Consider the following 20,154-nt stretch of genomic DNA (forward strand, 5'->3'; position numbering starts at 1 on the left):
TATTGTTTCGGGATAGTCCTTATCCTATTACTATTCACTAATATTGGGTTTATCATACATATGATAAAGCCAAACTTACATATGTATATAACGCCTGCTTGCTTTGTATAAAATACAAAAGAAGATTGGTTACAACTTATTTGTAAATTAAGCATATTTTAGTGCAAATTGTGCAAGTAAACGATTAATCATTGAGTTTTATAATCACAACAACTTGGATATATATAATTCCAACGTTCTCCATTCACCTAGAAGAAAGAGTTGACCGATATTAAGTTTTAAGTCAATGTCTCTTGTCTTCATCTAGTTATTCCAAAAGTACTCGATCGTTTTGTTAACAAAAAGTATTGTGATCATTATAGTCCGGCTTGGTACGCAAGATAACATTTTTGTTCTCCAAAGTTATCTTCACTAGAAAAAGACTCTTCAATAGTCCCATTGACATAGATACCTCCATACATTCACCTCGAGGGCTGAAGAGCTAATCCTGATCCTAATCAAGAATAATGCCGGTTAGTGAGGTTATGGCAGGGGCTGCTATTGGACTTGCTCTCCAAGTCCTTCACGACGCCATCAAAAGAGCTAAAGATAGATCTTTAACCACAACATGCATCTTGGACCGTCTCGATGCAACAATCTTTAGGATCACTCCGTTGGTGGCTCAAGTTGATAAGCTTAGCGAAGAAGTGGAAGATTCACCGAGGAAAGTTATTGAAGATCTTAAGCATCTCCTTGAAAAGGCCGTTTCTCTTGTTGAGGCCTATGCGGAACTCAGACGCAGAAACTTACTCAAGAAGTTCAGGTTTGTATATTATAACAGTATATACGAATTTCTTCCGTTTATATGATGAAGTCGCCTCATAATTTCTTAGTTAAATAGTTTAGAAAAGCATCTTCGTTTCTCAAAACATTTGTATCATTTTTGTGGATTTGATATCTTTAGGTATAAGAGAAGAATAAAAGAGTTGGAAGCTTCATTAAGATGGATGGTGGATGTGGATGTTCAAGTCAATCAATGGGTAGATATCAAAGAAGTCATGGCCAAGATGTCTGAAATGAACACTAAACTTGACGAAATCACGCGTCAACCAACAGATTGTATTTGTTTCAAGAGCAGTCATAGCATATCACAAAGTAGTAATCAAGATATTGTCGAAGTCTCAGAGCGATCTTTGGAAGAAAATGCTGAATGTTCGAGTGATGGATCAAAGCCGAAGATTGATATACACATTCAGTGGAGTTCAAGAAAACGGAACAAAGACAGTGAAATCCGATTTGTATTGAAGTGATGATTCTTGATGTACCAATTGTGTGAAATCACTCAAATGTGATCAAGTTGAATTGTTCAAGATGTAGATTCAACTTTGGAAAATTTGGAGAACTCCTTATTTTCCTCAAACCTAATGCCATATAATCTTTTATAAAATGTGCCAATTGTGATTAAACAAAGAGAAATACATAAATATATTATACATTATATTACATATATGTGTATGTGAATCCAAAGTTTGTAGCGTAAAACTAAAAACCAACAAACGATCCAAAAATGAACGATGGAGTGGAGCTAAGACAATACTCCACAGTTGTGTCTCAACAGTAACGGACAAAACAGACTTTGTCCTCAGAACCTCAGAGAGCATACACTATCTCTCCACTACTGTCAACATCAATCTCAGATTCGGAATCAAAGTCATCCATGTCATCGTCTAGATCAAGATTATCCGCCATGAAGTCATCAAGGCAACGGTTACGAACAGTTGGAATCGTAGCCTCTGATATTATCTGCATGATCGTGTCAAGACTCTGCATCGGCTGCTCGGGCTCTTGAAACTGACTACCCATTCTGTTCTCATCCATCAAATCACCTGGAAGATTCTTCAAGAACCATTTATCGGATTTGATCTCTGGAATAGTGATTCTCTGCCATATTGGGTCTCACAATTGGTTTACTCAGAACTCCAAATGCTTTTAAAAACAGAGTTTATTCAAAGAGTGGAACTTACAGTAGCAGGATCGGCCACGAAAATCCTGGATATTAGATGTCGACATTCTGGTGAAAGGTGCAAGTCCTCTGGAATTGAGTATGTGACACTAAGGATTCTCTGCATTTTAGGTCAACAGAGAAGCAAACTCAATACAATCACGTTTGAAGGATAATGATGATTGAGATAGAAACTAGAAAGAACTTAGAGAAATGCTTACTTGTATTGTTTTTCGATAATCTCTTGGCTCTTGTGGATCCTCAAATGGATATGCTCCAACCAACATTACATATAAGGTTACACCACATGACCATACATCTGCAAGCTGGATATTGAAACACAAGCATAATTCAGAGGAAATCTCAAAGAATATTTGTGGTGCAAAAAACCATACCTGGTTTAATTCTAAACAGAGGAATTGGTCTCATGCCCTTACCTTGCCATCATATTCCTGTCGAAGAAGAATCTCTGGTGCGATGTATGCAGGAGTACCAACAGTTGACTTTGGTTGCGAATGAAGAACAGAAGACTGAACAAAAGAAATGCATAGTTAGGACTAAAACAGAAACAATGATTTCAACGTCAATCAGTAGGAAATACATGATCGATACAGAGCATGAGCAAGATGTTCCCCGCTGTTTTGAATAGGGCCAGCCATATTGTAACACACATAAACTAGGAATTCAGAAAACAAACCTTCAGAGAAATAGTACCTTGGAATAACCAAAATCACATATTTTCAAACGAGGTGCCGGACTTCCGTCCAACAATGTATTCTCCAGCTTCAAGTCTCGATGACAGATTTGCTTCATACGGAAATCAACACAGTATTACCAGAGTAAATTATTAAACTCTCCAAAAGAAACAAACATAAACAAGAAAAGTTCAATTAATTTTAAGAACACTGCTCTGCATACCATTGCATGACAATAACTAACTCCAGAGATAAGCTGCTGAAAGAAGAACCGAGCCTATACATTTAAACAAAAACACTCAAAGATCAGTACAAGCACATCGATAACTACAACACAAAAGTATAATATCAGAATCAAAACCTCATCTTCGCTAAACCTCCCTGCATTGCAAATCCGCTCATAAAGTTCTCCACCAGCAGCATATTCCATAACAATAGCCAAATGGGTAGGCGTCAAAATCACCTAAAACATTATAAAAACACACACACAGAACAAACTCTAAACCACACTGCCTTACTCTTACACATAAACAAAACACACAGAAGAAACATCTCAAAGGTGAATCATACCTCCTTAAACCTGACGATATTAGGATGCCTCAGTGATCTATGATTGATAATCTCCCTCTGAACATTCTCATCAATCTGTCAACACGAATCACAACAGCTTCAAAAAACCAAAACTAAAAATAAAAAGCATTTATTGAAAACGAATTAAGGAAGGTCAAAACTTTTATAGCATTAAATCATAGTAACAGAAAACAAAAAATAAAATAAAAGCAAGCTGGATCGGATAAAAAGGGAAGGTACTAAATCTGGAAACTAAAAAAAAAACGAAATCTTTGGGATCATCATATCACTAAAACCTATAAATATCAAATCTTTCAATCCAAAGTAAATATATTTTTTATAAAAGAGTAAAAGGGCGATCATAAAAACCAAACCTTTTCTCCTCTCTCGATGTACTTAACAGCAACGAGCTCCTTGGTAACCCTATCAGTCATGAGACGAGCTACACCGAAATTACCAGAGCCAATATCTTTGACGAAGTCGTAACGATCACTGTCGTGCATAATCGGCAAATCAATCGGCATAATCTGTGAATTACTCGCCGGATCCATTTTTTTTTTTGTGATTTCTTCCCAATCACATCAGATTAGCACAGACCTGTTTAGAAGAGAAACAGTAGCTGGGAATCTAGGAGAAGAAGAAGAAGAAGCTTCGCGTGGAGTTTAGCAAAGAAGGAGGAAAAATATCTCACAAAGGATAAATTTTGGGGAAAAAGATTGGATCAACGAATGAGAAAGACAAAGGCAATTATTGGTCGCTCTCTACATTAGATAAGAGGAGAGAGAGAGAGAGAGCTTTGAAACGACACCGTTTTTGTTAATCTGTTTTTTGATACGACAAAAGCCGCCGCGTTTTGGTCATTTTGTTATTGTAGTTGTTTGTTTCCTTTGGCTTCGTTAGTTCGTCTTGTCGACTAAAATAACGATTAGCCTTTTTGTTTTATCCGTTTAGTGTTTTTAAAATAAATTTTAAAAATTCACTATCCGTGAGATTTGGAAAAATATTTTGTACAGTTTTGTACCGTTTCCTTATTTTTCTTTTATAATACGTAAAATTATTTTGTATAGTTTACCTTTTTCTTATTACTATTCAAACTGTTTTTTAGAATTAATAATTTTCATAAAAAACTGCGTTTCTCCCACATATTCGTTTGTAGTTTGTTATTTTTTATTTCAATAAATTAGGGAGACCTTAATCTCCCCTCTTTCACAAAAATAAAATAATAATAATATTAATAAGAAATTCAATCTACTGGTTATTTTTAGAATTCAACCCATAAATATTTTTTTAAATAACCAATAGAAAAAGAAAAAAAGACTCGAGAATACAAATAGTCATAACATACTAAATAAACATAAATAACGCATAAAAATCTGGAAAATCTTATAATATAGAACAAAAGAAAAAAACTTAAAAAATTAAATAAAATGGAACGGATGGAGTATATATCTACTTCTAAAATTATTATCCTATATATTTTTCAAAAAGTGTTCCTTAATAACTATGTAAATCATATCACTAAACTTCAAACCAAATACATACAAAATCAAAGTTATGGTCAGACCATTTACATACCTTGAATTTTTTTTTGAAATAAGCAGACATCGTTGAGTTAATATACATGTCAACATGATATTATCTTTCTATTTTTTTTAATTTTTTTTTTGTAAACAACATGGTATTATCTTATTTTTGAGTTATAATACTTCTTGAGTTATCTAGTTTACCTAACACAGAGAAGATCATCATGCATTCTTTGGACTGCTTAATTAGACAAGATTAACATTACTGGGAATTTGAAAGATAATGATAATCGAAGTTGAAGATGAATAATGAAACTCAAAAAAAAAATCAAACTAAAACGAAAAAAACGTTTGTAGTGTAAACATTTAGTGTAACAACACCCAATGATAAATATACTACTTATATTTCGTTTGAGTTCTTATAGAGTTCATCTACAACATGTATAGGGGGAAAAAAACATGTACATAGTTGTATTGTAAGCCACCTGCAGCGATCAATATAGGGAAATATATACTTATAGTTGCACGAAATTCATCTTATGAATATTCAAAAGCATATATAAATTAACTATAGTCAAAATCACATATAAATCATATTACTAAATTCCTCATTTTTCCCTTTAAAAGTTCGAAGCTGGTTGATGTACAGCCCAAAACACTATTCCAGCACTATGAGTATTTGTATAATCTTAGTTATTAATTATAATTAACTAACCTTAACACCGAATAAACAGAGAAACAAATTCTTCAAAAGCCATAACGTACCTTTTCAAAGGATGATGACTCCAAGATACCTATATATGTATCTCAGAAATCAGAACCATTTCGTCCAATGATATTGTTCTTTATCATCCATGTCTCAGTTTAAGACTTGAATAAAACATGACAAAAAGAGAAGAACCATGCATTGACAATTTTCTTTTGTAGAAACTTTTTCTTATCTCATCTAAACCAAAACTCGGATCAAAAAGTTTAAGTCTAAAACATGATAACACAACTTCATCAATTCAAATCTAAATCCAAATCTAAATATATAACTAATAATTAAAATACTAGTTAGGTGCTTCAAAAACGTGATCTTATATATAATTGTTGAAGGTTTTGTCGTTGCGCTATACGATTGCGATTGTGGATCTCTTGTAAAACCATCATGAGTTCCCTCTTGGCGATTTTCGATTGAATTTGAAGGTTTTGAAGTTGATGTTGGAGTTGGTGAATCAGTCCAGTGCAACCCATGACTGGGTCGCGGAGACGGGCTTCGGCCTCGAAACAGAGTGAATCAACGCATGCTTGCTTCTGACTAGGCTCAATACCCATGACAAGTTCAGCCACAGAGCTAATGTCAAACACCTTAGACAATGTATTGTACTTCTCCGGTTTGTTTGCTGGTAAGTAAGGCGCAAAAACACACTCTTCTATGCATGCATGTTTCACATTTTTGCACTCACATGATTCCATCTACTAATACAAAGGATTGTTAGAAGAAATGAAAAAAAAAAAAGAGAGAGAAAAAAATCACCTCAGAATAATTATATTTAGTTAAACTTCATGACAATGAAACTTCTACGTGTGTGCAATAACAATTAGAAGTCGTTACAAAAATTAGTTTATCAACAGTATGAGACTGATAGATTTTAAATATCATACATAAAAGTTCGTAATTAATTACATAGACAAAAGGGAAATCTTTGTTAACAATCAATCAATAGAAGAAGAAAAAAAAACCTAAACCTTGAAAAACACCTAGCTAGAAACCCTAAATCTAATCAAACTAAAAAAAACATGTTTAAATATTTTGAGTGAGAATAAGAAATTAACTAACCAGGAGACGATGTCTGTGTACAGGACTTTCGATAGGGATCAACAGAGGAAGAAAACAAAGCACACACAGTTTATGATGATGCAAAGAAGATGAATACTCTAGTTGAAGAAGATAGCGAACTAGGCAATATATATACACAAAAATGAAAATTTTCTACTCTACGATCTGTTTAGGGAAAACTTTTTCGAAGAGATGAAATAATTTAAAACTTAGATATATATTTGAATAATTTTTTTTTTTTAAAAGATAAATACATATGATATACGTAAATAACTCTTTAAATTATCAGGGTTTAATAGAACTTGATATCAGGGTTTCTACGGACTAGATAAGCAAATATTAAATCTTTTTACTTTCTTATATAAACTAAAAATTAAGCAATAATGTCAAATTGTTTATATAATTGATTGGCTTTTCTTAAATATAAATAACGGCTTATTGAGATATATGAGTGATGAGGATATTAGGCGAATATTATGTACGTATTCTCTGGAATCTTTGTAGCGATCAAATCTGAAATAGTTAAAGTTGGTAAAAAAAAAAAAAAACACAACGATCTTCCTCATTTCTCTGAATCCTATAAGAAAGTAAACAACTTTTGCTTATCTAGTGCTACAAGTTCAAATTAAAACAAGTTAACACAAACTCAACAATTCAAATCGAAATATCAATCATAAGACTAGCTAGCTATAGATAAAGAGGTGATCTTATAAATGATCGTGGCGATGGTTTTGTCGGTTGCGTTGTAATTGTAAAATCATCATATGGTCCCTCTTTGCGATTTGTATAAGACGCTTAACCTCTTCAAGCTGAAGCTGGAGGAGATGAATATAACCAGTGACGCCAAAGACTGGATCGCGGAGACGAGCTTCTGCCTCGAAACAGAAGGAGTCAACGCATATTTGCCTCTCGCTAGGCTCAATATCCATGACATATTGAGCCAACCGCCTCATGTCATAAACCTTAGACAACTTTGTGTACTTGTCCTTATTGGTTGCTGGTAAATATGGTGCGAACACACACTCTTCTATGCAGTTATGCCTCACTTCTTTACACGTACAAGAATATTCCATCTGCCAAACCAGCAAGTGTTAGCACAAACCCTTAAACTAAACAAACTAATCAGAAAAAACAAAAGAAGACGTAACAATAAGTAATTAACTAACCAAAATAGATCGATTGTTACTGGAGTACTGTTTATAGTATACTGAATTTTCTCGGGTCATATTTGTTAAAGAAGGTGAAAAAATTGTGACACGAGACGATAATGAATACTAGTGATCAAAAACATATATATAGCGACAATTACACACAGAAATGCCCACCGATTTTAGAATTATTTTTTATTAAATATGACAAAAATATTTTAGGTAAGATATTCTAACAACTGGGAAATCTGGGATGGCAACGAATTTTTATAGTTTGCATAACAATAATTATTAACTATCATTATCAAGAAGGAAAACAAAAATATCAATAATCATTGTTTTAAATATTTTTCTCTTTCTTAAAGATATCAATATCTCTTTCCAGTCCTATCATAATACTATTATTCATTAAATAAAAAAGTAAATAAAATAATAAAGATAATACTTATATTCATCGTTTGGTTAATTAATTAATTCTACAACTCCTAAATTTGCAAAAAATCCGGAAAATAAAATCTCCGATGCCACAACTACTGTATATTATATAATAATCGATTTTAAAATTTTACAAAAAAAAGCTCCGATGCCGGGAATCGAACCCGGGTCTCCTGGGTGAAAGCCAGATATCCTAACCGCTGGACGACATCGGATCTTGTTAGCTATACGACGAAAACAGGTATTAGAATATGGTTGTAACTAAATCATTTGTAGTTACCGATATTATGTAACATTGATATTAGTGTTCTATATCAACTATGTGAAAAGAAGAAAACTAATAATTCACTAACCACTCCGATAGGTGCAAAGTAATGTAGCTATACATATATGTACAAACGATAAGAATTATAAAAATAAAAAGAAGGGTTAACATTGTTATCAAAACTGTTTCGATGATTTAGGTAAGCATGCATATATGGTTCATATCTTTTTGTCTCGGACAGTCATCACACTCTCATTATGCTGCGTATGTGTCTCTTGCGTTTGCTGCATTTGAGCGGTTTGTGTGGATGCAAAACGCTGAGCCTCATTTTGTAACTGTTGAGCCGTTAGATAGCCGTCATTAATAGGTGTATCCGGTATCATAGGATTGGATTGGAGTTGCTGATACGCAATGGGGTGCTGTGGCGCGAATGTCGGGACGAAACCACCAGAGGCAAGCTCGTTCTTGGCGATTGCGAGCTGGTTTTGAAGATCGTTAAGCTGACTTTGGAGGCGGTCTATGATACTAGAGACGCCATGGACCAAGTCATTGAGACGAACTTGTGCCTCCCAAGTGAGCGTGCTCATGGCAATTTCTCTCTGGCTAGGGTGAATTTCGTTGATAAGTGAAGCAACATGGCTTGCTCCGAATACCTTGTGGATCATTTCGTAGTTTTCTTGTTTGTTCGTGGGGAAGTAAGGCGCAAACACACAGTCTTTTGTGCATTTTCTCCTCAAGTACTTGCACGCCGCGCACGGTGGTACTATATTGTCCATGATATACAAAATCTATAAAATTAAAGAAAGAAGATAAGGATTAAACCAAACATAAAATTCAGATTGTTTTTTTTCCAAACATGAAAAATCAAAACTTGTAAATCCATGAAGCATAGCCGCATAGAATCTTAGCTATAAATATACGAACTCGAATTTTTATTTTGTTTTGTAAATTCTAAACACTAATCAGTAAAGAGATTTAAGTTGCAAATAAAAATCTTGGAATACGTTTTCCACTCAAAATATATGCTAAAAGAAGGTGAAAACACAAACATGAACATAAGATGAATCTCAAGTGAGGTATTCATAAAACCAAATTTTAAGATGTGGAGTCATGAACATAAGATGAAATCAAATCGGTATTTAATTGTGCATAAAAGCAACAAGAAAATAAAAAAGGATCCAACATTATACGTAAACAACAAAATACTTCTCCAAAATCCTCACCTCTACGGTAAAATACGTTCAACACGAACTTTAAATTAAGTAGGTCAAAATTTCCCCTACCACACAATTTTTTATTTATAGTACAAAAGAAAAACAATATCCAACCTAATTAATAATGTTTTATAATCCTACGCTGACCGTAGATAAAACCAAATAGATATTTATCCAGATAATTAAAATATTCATATAGGTGTGCTTATAATTTGATATTTTCAGTCTAGTAAAATATTTGCTTCTTTCAACATTTGCAAAATACAGTATTATTATTTTTATTAGGAGTTAATTAATTTTGAAGTATCTGCGTAAAGGCCCATTAATAAAACTCAATTAAAGCCCACTAGAGTAGTGTTAGTATCGCATTGCATTATTGGAATTGGTTCTCTTCTCGTCGTCGGATCTAAAAAAAAAAAAATTGACCGATTTTTTCAGCATCATCTCCCATGGCGGAATCAAGCTTCGATATTGAGTATGCTTCTTCTAAGTTCTAGCTTCTCTCTCTTTGCATATCTGATTATGTGTTTTTTTCTCCAATGTTAATGGGAACTCCTTGTTGGTTTTTTTTAATACAGTTCCGACGATCTTGAATATGCTGAGATTGTTGTTGTTCGTCATGGTGAAACTGCTTGGAATGCCGAGAGAAAAATCCAGGTAAATGTTTTAATTTGAAAATGGGTATTTGGGTTTTTAGCTGTATCTTCAATTGTCTCTGTAAAGGTATAGTTTTTTTGGGAATCTTTGATGATTGGAGATTTAGAAATGTGGTTGTGTGTGTTTGCAGGGTCATTTGGATGTTGAGTTAAACGATGCAGGAAGACAACAAGCAGTGAGAGTATGTGAGATGCAACTTGAATCCTGATGATGGTGATGATGAAAAATGCCTTTGTAAAACTTTTCTCTTCTTTTGAAATGAAGGTTGCAGAACGGTTAGCCAAGGAGCCTAAGATATCTTATGTTTACTCTTCTGACTTGAAGAGAGCCTTTGAGACTGCTCAGATCATTGCAGCTAAGTGCGGCAAGCTTGAGGTATATTAACATATAGCTATGTGTTAAAAGTTACTTTCTGTTTTTGAATCTGCTCCTAAAGTCTCCAGCTTTTTGCTCTTCCTCTTTCGGGGTTCTAAGTTCTGAAAAAGCCGTTATTTATCTACCATTGTGAAGCTCTGAATCCATATTGGCTTTCTAGAGACTATAGAAGTTCCAACTGTGTATAAAAGTAATGTGATGCAGGTACTTACTGATCGTGATTTACGGGAGAGACATTTAGGGGATATGCAAGGAGTAGTGTATCAAGAAGCTTCAAAATTTTGTCCTGAAGCTTACAAAGCCTTTTCGTCTAACCGCACAGACGTTGATATCCCAGTAAGATATTGTTTACCAAGAAGCTTAGTTATGTGAATGATGATTGGTTTTTCTTGATTCAACAAAGTTTGCTTCGGTTATATGAATGAAGGGTGGAGGAGAAAGTCTTGACAAACTTTACGACAGATGTACATCAGCATTACAAAGAATTGGTGACAAACATAGAGGTTTCTTCCTTTTCTTGTGCGTTTGTTTCTCCGAGATTATTGTATTACGAACACTAACACATATGTTCTAAGTATTTGTCTTGGTTTACTTGGTGGTTTGATGAAGGTGAAAGAGTAGTAGTAGTGAGTCATGGAGGTGTGATTCGATCTCTCCACGAAAGAGCTCGTCCAAGTGCAAGAAGAATCGATAAGATACTCAATACATCGGTCAATGTGTTCCATTTATACGACGGAGACAAATGGACGATCCAAGTTTGGGGAGACGTGAGTCATCTGGACCAAACCGGCTTCTTACAATCCGGTTTTGGTGGAGACAGAACCTCTGGTTAGAGAGAGATTCAATACTCTTCTTCCCCCTTGGAAGAGCAATTTATGTAATTTAAGTTTCACTATATTAACATTTGACCCCATAATAACTTAGAGGTTTTCTCAAGATAACCAAGTAAATTGGGAGGATTATTAAAGTACACTTGCTCTATATTTTATCATTTTGTGTAACAGTGAGGAGTACAGTTAAAAGAGGAAATATGTATCTGCCATTGAACAATGAAAAATAATCAATATTGGAAATGAAATAAGATTCTTGAAGGGAACCAAATCGTGGTGTCCCAAATACAGTGTGTTGGAGTTTGGGTAGATAGGAACATTGAACAATGGAGTTGTTTAGTAAGTAGTAACTCAACTCTACTCTAAAACCAAACTATAGTGTTAATAACATTGGGATCATCACCATCATCTTCATCTTCATTTTTCTCCTTCTTCTTCTTGGAGATTGAGAAAGAGATTTTGTAATACTTTTACAGAGTTACCCTTTTGATATTGGCGCCATCACTATCAAAAAAGAAAAAGGGAGAAAGGTAACGTTGAGTGAATCCATTTGACCAAAAATATTGTTTGGCCCCCAAGAGCACCTTCTGATTTTTTTTGGCGGCAATGGCAAAGGGGTAAAAATGGCACACACACAAAAAAGAAAACAAAAGTAGAGATATGTTATTTTCCTAAGCTTCATGATTGTCATCATTAGGAGTATATGAGTATCAATGTTGTTGCTTTCTTTATCGATTTTGTTTTCATGAAGACTATACTAATATATATACCATCTCGAGTTATTATGTAAAAGTTATAGGGGTTTACACAAAAAGTTGCGTCTAGTTTTATAAAAAACTATAGTATCACGTATGTGAGTATGTCAACCATGCAAATCACGTTGTAGCTCAAATGATAAGAGCTAATGAAATTGGTTCTATCGAAGAAAACATTTCAAGATTGTGAAAGCTAATGAAAAGTCTGAAAAAATTGTATTGAAAACAAAATAAAGACCAAACTGTAGAACAAGAAACATGTAAAGAGTATAGACGCAACGTGGAAGAAGAGAAATAAAAAGGGTGGCCAATATTTTTTGTTTTATCATTGCGGTGTACCATGCGATAAAATCATAATCTATTGCATCACTTTACATATAATTTTCCTGCACTATGTATTGTATTGTATCATAAGATTTTTGGGAAGTTGACTTTGGGGGATCTTTGAGTGGAAATATCAATTATAAATTTTTATTCTCTGCCCTTCTTTTAATGAGGCACAAAATTAACTAAAGTGTAACAAAGTCCATTCAAAATTCTTGGATCTTGTTACCATTTGTTTTCCTTTACTATTTTCTTATTATATAGCTCAAGTGATTTATTTTATTAAAGAGATAGGTTCATGGGATGTTAAGCTTCGTGCCTCTCTAATCAGTCACCTTGACTATATGATTTGCTCACGTTACGTAGCACACACAAACTTGGCTTTAGGGTTGTTGTTAATTAATTGCTATCACAAGATCATTTTTACTTTTGAAACATTTTGCTATGACAAGACGATATTGTATGGTCTAATGCAAACATTACAAGATTTAAATGTTTTTTCTACATTTATTACATATACGCAAGCATAAGCACAAACTCAAACATAAACCAATGACAAACAAATCATAATTATGGATCTATAAACCATATTTTTCACGAAATTCTATCTCATGCATTATTGATGGTGGAACTCGTGATCTTAAGAATTCTCTAGTTTAGATTATAACAAAAATTATCGATTGATCTACCAATGCTGATATGTTCTTTACTAATTTCACACATATTAAAAAAATTGAAATGAAAACTATAAAAAACAATATTAATTGAATGTTACATAAGTGCTTTTTTAAGTAACAAATATTCTAAGGATAAATTGAGCAAAAGTAAACAATAACTACACCAAGAAAATTGAAAATATATTAGTAACTTTTTGTAACTATTTTTTATTTTAAAAGTGGATTACTTGGAACAAAAGAAGTATATGAATATTTTAAAGGTGTCAGTTGGATGAAAAAATACATTTAAATTATATATATTCAATTGGATAAACAAAATGATGTTAATCTATAATAGGGGAATACCAAATTCATCACAACACAAAATCTCATAAGGGATACATAATGAATATGTTTACCACTACGTGTGCATGCATTTGAAAGAAAGAAAGAAAACAAACTAAATCATACGAATATAAGTGGGGAAAAAATGATAACGAACTGCAAAATTTGAATTGGCTTCTCAATATGTCGGACGCAACAAGCAACTTAAGTTAAGCAAGTTTCGTTTTCATCATCATACGAATTATATAAATACAACATAATCATTAGTTTTCATTTCAGTCTCACGTTGTATTGCCTTTACTAGTATAACTACAATTAACTACACTAATTAAACTTCAAACATTTTGAATCAAACTTTTGCGCCTATAACGTAGCTAAAGATTGTTTTTGTCAAAAAGACTTTGTCAAAATCTTACAAGTAGTAGCAGTTAGGTTAATTGTGTTCTACGTGAGAGAAGTTAACGTCTTTGACCAATGACTATAAATAATACTAACGAATAGTCCATACTCCATAGAAGATGCAGTAGTGACGTTTATAACCTTGAAGTGAGTCATATAGAGAATGCAGCTTTTATATTTTTATTTCTCGAGGAAGCATCGAAAGAGATAGAGAGTCCCTACCACAAAATCCAAATGGCAATAGCGTTAATTAAGGAAGGAACAAACCTACTTCTATAGAATTATTCATTCCCACATTATTATTATCTATTTGATCGAGCTGGACCATTAGACTCTCTCTCTATACTGCTTTACCCACCCACCTCTCTGTTCATCACATTTTCTCTCTACACCTCTCTCTCTCTCTTTCTTTATCATTTCGAAACCAGTAGTTAACAACATTTGGATTACAAAATAGTTTATAGAGTTTTTGTTGTGTACCAAGTTTTGTTGTTTCTATGTGTGCTGATTAGACAAGTTAAAAGAACAACAATAGATAGAAATGTTTTAGAAAATTTTCGATGGCCTGCTTTGGCATTATTGAAGCAATAGATACATTTGTTGTTAATTTTATATATTGTTTAGTAGTGACTAGTGACAATCATTTATATTATATGGACAACTAGGTTTTGACCCGCGCTACAGCGCGGGGGAAATAATTACTTATATATAAATTTTAACGGATTATTAAAAATAATTTTTTTAACCTTTTACTAAAAAATAAGAAATTTTAACGGATTAAAATATATTAAAGCTTAATTTTATTACAGTGCAGTCGATTACAATGAATCATATATTTGTATAATAAGTTTAAATAGATTACCAAAAAAAATATGTTTAAATAAAATAATAAAAGGAAAAAGTGAGTAAATAATAATATATTGAGTTTTGCTACGATTAAAAAAAGGGTGAAAATTTTATAGCACGAAATAATATTTATCGATAAATTATTCAGTTTGACCATTTTTGTAGTAGAAGTAGGAATAGACGTAAAAATTACAAACTACAATATATTTTTGAAGGACCAACCCGTAACATAATTCATATCGTAAAAACATTATTCACAACTCGCTTTACCATTATAATTGTGATTTTAAAAACTACCTGTGAACTATCTAAAATTTAAGTAGTTTGATATATAATATTTTATCAATAAAACTTATGTCTCCAAATTTACATCTATGTATTGAAAACAATAGTTTTATTATTTTAAATCTAAATTTTTTATATATTTGAAACTTTTAATTATAATATTTTGAAACATTTTAAAATTTTAATATGCTCATGTAACAATGGTTTTAATATTGGTCATACTTATAATGATTTTAAATCATTGTCCAAAATATTTAACCGAGTGTAATTGAGTATTATATGTCCGTTTTGAAAAATTCAAATTGCAACATATGCGAAAAAAGTTAAAAAATTTTTAAACATTTTTCATATTTAGTATGATATTATAAATTGAAAATAAGATCAAATAAAAGTGAAAGAAGAATGATAATTGTTTCTAATATATTCTATTAAATTAGTTAGAGAAATATTAGGAAATCCTAAAATTAGTTATGGAAATAATATAATCCTAAAATGAGATATGGAAAGTATCCGATGTATGTATCCGAATCCATTTTAATATCCAATTTTGAAATATCCAATTGTTAAAATCGGGTTAATATTTTAATTTTAACCCGACCCGCATTCTATTTTGTACTTCTCTTTTACTAATATAGAGATAGTGTTATCAATCAAATGGGCAATATTAATACATTCGGACCTAGCTAGTGTCCATATACAATTTATATCTTCTAAAATAATTATAAGTTCTAAACGGGATCAATGAAATAAAAGTAACTTGGACATATATGTGATACGTACGTACTAGTGTTTCTCACTTTTCTCTCATTACAGTTTGGTTTAAATTTGATAATGTGTTCTTAATTGTTGCTGACCAAAAACGTATCAGCCAACTAGAACTCGAATCTTGTTAACATATGAAAAGATTATTCCTCACCTTGTTGTTAGTAATATTACTAACAATTTGTTCACTTGTATTCTAGTTAAAATAGAAAAAATAAATACTTGGCTTAATTCACTATAAAAATATATAAGAAAAGTAATTACTATTTTTAATGGCTGCAAAAAAAATCTAAACGTTTTTGAGTTTTCTTTTCTTGACAGCACGCTTAATTCTATTTAAATCCATAATATGAAATGATGATTGGTTAACTTACTAATAGCGGTCTTACCAAAAATAAAATGTTATCAAATATTATGCACATTCAAGAGTTGGCAGGATTTTAAATGCATCTAAATAATACAATACCCCCTGTCAATGTCTTCTATTAAATTGTCCAATTAATTCTCCTCTCAAATAACTTATCCAAATAAAAAAAAACTATAGTATAAATTAATGAAGTTAGTTAGCCTTTATTTTCATGATTGTGATAATACCAAAAAAATTTACAAAGTACACACAAACACATTAATATTCACACTCTAGTCTATAGTATAAATTTGGCAAATTTTCACCGAATTCTCCTATTTTCTAGTTTGGTCTTTGTCTTTTTATAACACACGTATTTATTATTATGTCACCAAAAGATATAAATTAATTTGTAGCGAAAGCTGCGTAACAAAATTAAGGAAGTAATTAAGTTAATTGTGTAAATTAGTAGTTGTTCAATGTTACTTAAAATATAAATATTTTGTTTTTAAAAAGCGAACGTATCGTCGTTTCTCTCTTTAACTCATTCCTCTTGGATCCAAATCTTTCGCTTTGGAATTCGCCATAGACAAAGGAGTCAATTCCAAAGAAAGAAGACGAAGCTCTTACAATAACTGAATTATATTCACTTTCCCCCAAAATCATTAAAAATCTCTTTTTTATTATCTTTTTCGTTTTGCAAGATTCAAAAGTTTGAATTTTTACTTGTTTTGATTTCTGGGTTTTGATTCCGATGATGATACAATTGAGATTTTGATTCGTGTGATGTGAGAGAGAGATAGAGATTCTAATATGGGTCTCTGTACTTCGAAGCCGAATTCACCTAACTCCGATCAAATTCCGGCGAGGAATAGTCCACTTCCGGCGTCTGAATCCGTCAAGCCTTCGACCTCATCCGTTAATGGAGGTAACCCTGTTGAAGATCAGTGTGTAGTAGCGAGCAATGAGGGCAAAAAGTCTCCTTTTTTCCCCTTCTACAGTCCGAGTCCAGCTCACTCTTTCTTCTCCAAGAAGACTCCGGGTAGATCTCCGGCGACTAACGCTAGTGGTAACTCTACGCCGAAGCGGTTCTTCAAACGGCCGTTTCCTCCTCCGTCTCCGGCTAAACACATCAGAGCTGTTTTAGCGAGACGGCACGGCTCTGTGAAGCCTAATTCGGCGGCGATCCCTGAAGGGAGTGAAGCTGAAGGAGGTGGTGTTGGATTGGATAAAAGCTTTGGTTTTTCCAAGAGTTTTGCGAGTAAGTATGAGCTTGGTGATGAAGTTGGTCGTGGGCATTTTGGATATACTTGTGCTGCTAAGTTTAAGAAGGGTGATAATAAGGGTCAACAAGTCGCTGTTAAGGTTATTCCCAAAGCGAAGGTTAGTGGTTTTTTACTTTCTTCTGTGTTTCTATGGATTGTAGTGTCGAGATCTGTTATACTAGAGATGATACTTGTACAAGTACTGATGTAATCTGTCCTGCAAGGCTTTTCAATTTCAGTTTTGTTGATGTTTGTTGTGTAGATGACTACGGCTATTGCAATTGAAGATGTGAGGAGGGAAGTGAAGATACTGAGGGCTTTGTCTGGTCATAATAATCTTCCTCATTTCTATGATGCATATGAGGATCATGATAATGTCTATATAGTGATGGAGTAAGCTCACTTTTGCTAAGACTTTATTCTGAAATCAGCGTGGGAGTTAGCATTTAACCAATGTTTATATTTTTTGTTGTTTTAGGTTATGTGAAGGAGGAGAGCTTTTGGATAGAATACTTTCAAGGTAAAGAGATTTTCGCCACTTTAGAATCAGGATTGTTCGTTCTTACTAGTTTTGGATTGTTTTTATTGAACTTGATGGTGTTTTATGCAGAGGTGGGAAGTACACAGAGGAGGATGCAAAGACGGTTATGATACAAATATTGAATGTGGTTGCTTTTTGTCATCTTCAAGGTGTTGTACACAGAGATCTTAAACCTGAGGTAATAAAAGCTCTTTGTTTCTACCTATACTTTTCATGTTCATTGCGATCTTAATGAACTTTACTTAAACTGTTTGGATCAGAATTTTCTTTTTACCTCAAAAGAAGACACCGCTCAATTGAAGGCAATAGATTTCGGTTTGTCAGATTACGTGAGACCAGGTAAACAACTTATGTTATATGCAGTCTGTATATTAGATTCTAGAATTCAGAGACTTCGATAATATATATACTTTGACAATTGTATTTGCAGATGAGAGGCTCAATGACATTGTTGGCAGTGCATACTATGTAGCACCTGAAGTTCTACATAGATCTTACAGTACAGAAGCTGATATTTGGAGTGTCGGTGTGATTGTGTATATTCTATTGTGTGGAAGCCGACCGTTTTGGGCTAGGACTGAATCAGGAATCTTTCGAGCAGTACTAAAAGCAGATCCGAGTTTTGACGACCCTCCATGGCCTTTGTTAACTTCAGAGGCAAGAGATTTTGTTAAGCGGTTGCTAAACAAAGACCCACGTAAAAGATTAACAGCTGCTCAAGCCTTAAGTAAGTCTAGAATGCGTATAAGATGTTTGGATGAGTATAATGCATACAAAATTGTTCCAGTGTGAAAAGAAAATTGTAATATTTTCCATTCTTTTAGGTCACCCATGGATAAAAGACTCAAATGACGCAAAGGTTCCATTGGATATTCTGGTTTTCAAACTTATGAGAGCTTATTTACGATCATCATCTCTCCGTAAAGCTGCATTAAGGGTGGGTGGATTAGTTTTTCAGTATTTCTACTTCAATGGTCACTTTTGTTTTTGCTAACTGTTTGTCATTTTCTTGCAGGCCTTATCGAAAACACTTACGGTTGATGAACTGTTTTATCTGAGGGAGCAGTTTGCTTTGTTAGAACCTAGTAAGAACGGAACCATAAGTCTAGAAAACATCAAATCGGTAAGTTTTCTATCCCTCGTCCTGTTTCAGTTTATTTTCTGGTATGCTTTGGTTATCAATATTATCATGACATTGACTCAAACTCTCTTTGTCAGGCTCTGATGAAAATGGCAACAGATGCAATGAAGGATTCACGTATTCCAGAATTCTTAGCACAAGTAAGGCCTTAATTCGTGCAATTCAGTGTTTGAACCACACAATTTTGACTTGGTAATTGAATTGAAAATCTTATTGGACCATCTTTGTAGTTGAGTGCTCTTCAATATAGAAGAATGGACTTTGAAGAATTCTGTGCAGCAGCATTGAGTGTTCACCAGCTAGAAGCTCTTGATCGATGGGAACAACACGCTCGTTGTGCTTATGAGCTTTTCGAAAAGGAAGGAAACCGGCCCATCATGATCGATGAACTCGCTTCGGTTTGTCTCTTTTATCTAATCCCCTCTCTATACAAAAACCTCTTTCAAGTCTTTGAAAAATGCTCAAATGAACTCGAACTTATTACAGGAACTTGGTCTTGGTCCTTCTGTACCGGTCCACGCAGTGCTTCACGACTGGCTTAGGCATACCGATGGAAAGCTTAGCTTTCTCGGATTTGTGAAATTGTTACATGGTGTGTCTAGCCGCACTATCAAAGCTCATTAGAAGGGTTTTGAAACTTGGAATGATAATGTATGAAATCTGTCTGAGATCACTTTCTCTTAGGAGCTTTTCTTTAAAAGAGTTATATAATATGTGGCTTTTGACTTTTGTTATGAAAGCTGAGAACAAAAGATTGAAAAAAAAAGAGTGTAGCAAAAAAAGAAGATAAAGTGTGTGTTATTTAGTTTGTAGAGAAGAGAATGATGATAATTTTTTTCCAAACTTGATAACTTATGACGATTGATGATGTTTCTGACATTCTTCCTTTTAAGATTTTGGTTTTTTTTTTAACACCAATCTTATTATCCAATATTTTCTCTATAAACTTATTGTTCCAACTTCCAAATACGACT

At 33.2% G+C, this 20,154-nt stretch overlaps 5 protein-coding genes and 1 non-coding gene across 6 annotated transcripts; 3 read left to right on the forward strand and 3 right to left on the reverse strand.

Annotated features, from left to right (window-relative positions):
* Positions 1 to 418: 418 nt before the first annotated feature.
* LOC17887138 (RPW8-like protein 3) lies at positions 419 to 1,359 on the forward strand. Its single transcript, XM_006291779.2, has 2 exons — positions 419 to 802; positions 944 to 1,359. The coding sequence occupies exons 1-2, from the start codon at positions 507 to 509 to the stop codon at positions 1,287 to 1,289; spliced, it is 642 nt and encodes a 213-aa protein (XP_006291841.1). The 5' UTR covers positions 419 to 506; the 3' UTR covers positions 1,290 to 1,359.
* Positions 1,360 to 1,440: 81 nt separating this feature from the next.
* Positions 1,441 to 3,970, reverse strand: LOC17885373 (serine/threonine-protein kinase SRK2D). Its single transcript, XM_006291305.2, has 9 exons — positions 3,621 to 3,970; positions 3,247 to 3,321; positions 3,038 to 3,139; positions 2,900 to 2,953; positions 2,696 to 2,788; positions 2,419 to 2,511; positions 2,203 to 2,307; positions 2,004 to 2,102; positions 1,441 to 1,920 (listed from the first exon to the last, which is right to left on the reverse strand). Exons 1-9 carry the CDS (start codon positions 3,795 to 3,797, stop codon positions 1,630 to 1,632), a joined length of 1,089 nt encoding a protein of 362 aa, XP_006291367.1. The 5' UTR covers positions 3,798 to 3,970; the 3' UTR covers positions 1,441 to 1,629.
* A 4,347-nt stretch (positions 3,971 to 8,317) lies between these two features.
* TRNAE-UUC lies at positions 8,318 to 8,389 on the reverse strand. The gene has a single exon. It is a non-coding gene; the product is annotated as a tRNA-Glu (tRNA).
* A 268-nt stretch (positions 8,390 to 8,657) lies between these two features.
* LOC17886666 (LOB domain-containing protein 28) lies at positions 8,658 to 9,215 on the reverse strand. The gene has a single exon (XM_006292581.2). The coding sequence runs from the start codon at positions 9,213 to 9,215 to the stop codon at positions 8,658 to 8,660; it is 558 nt and encodes a 185-aa protein (XP_006292643.2).
* Positions 9,216 to 10,038: 823 nt separating this feature from the next.
* LOC17886919 (phosphoglycerate mutase-like protein 4) lies at positions 10,039 to 11,676 on the forward strand. The gene is made up of 7 exons (XM_006291729.2): positions 10,039 to 10,128; positions 10,232 to 10,310; positions 10,441 to 10,491; positions 10,575 to 10,685; positions 10,890 to 11,021; positions 11,113 to 11,188; positions 11,295 to 11,676. The coding sequence occupies exons 1-7, from the start codon at positions 10,103 to 10,105 to the stop codon at positions 11,516 to 11,518; spliced, it is 699 nt and encodes a 232-aa protein (XP_006291791.1). The 5' UTR covers positions 10,039 to 10,102; the 3' UTR covers positions 11,519 to 11,676.
* A 5,088-nt stretch (positions 11,677 to 16,764) lies between these two features.
* Positions 16,765 to 20,092, forward strand: LOC17886033 (CDPK-related kinase 5). Its single transcript, XM_006290704.2, has 11 exons — positions 16,765 to 17,616; positions 17,761 to 17,891; positions 17,977 to 18,018; positions 18,109 to 18,217; positions 18,300 to 18,378; positions 18,470 to 18,766; positions 18,864 to 18,976; positions 19,055 to 19,162; positions 19,258 to 19,320; positions 19,411 to 19,578; positions 19,667 to 20,092. Exons 1-11 carry the CDS (start codon positions 17,047 to 17,049, stop codon positions 19,802 to 19,804), a joined length of 1,818 nt encoding a protein of 605 aa, XP_006290766.1. The 5' UTR covers positions 16,765 to 17,046; the 3' UTR covers positions 19,805 to 20,092.
* The last annotated feature ends 62 nt before the right edge of the window (positions 20,093 to 20,154 follow it).

Source organism: Capsella rubella, unplaced genomic scaffold (genome assembly GCF_000375325.1).
Source record: "Capsella rubella cultivar Monte Gargano unplaced genomic scaffold, Caprub1_0 scaffold_5, whole genome shotgun sequence".
In the NCBI taxonomy this organism is placed as follows: domain Eukaryota; kingdom Viridiplantae; phylum Streptophyta; class Magnoliopsida; order Brassicales; family Brassicaceae; genus Capsella; species Capsella rubella.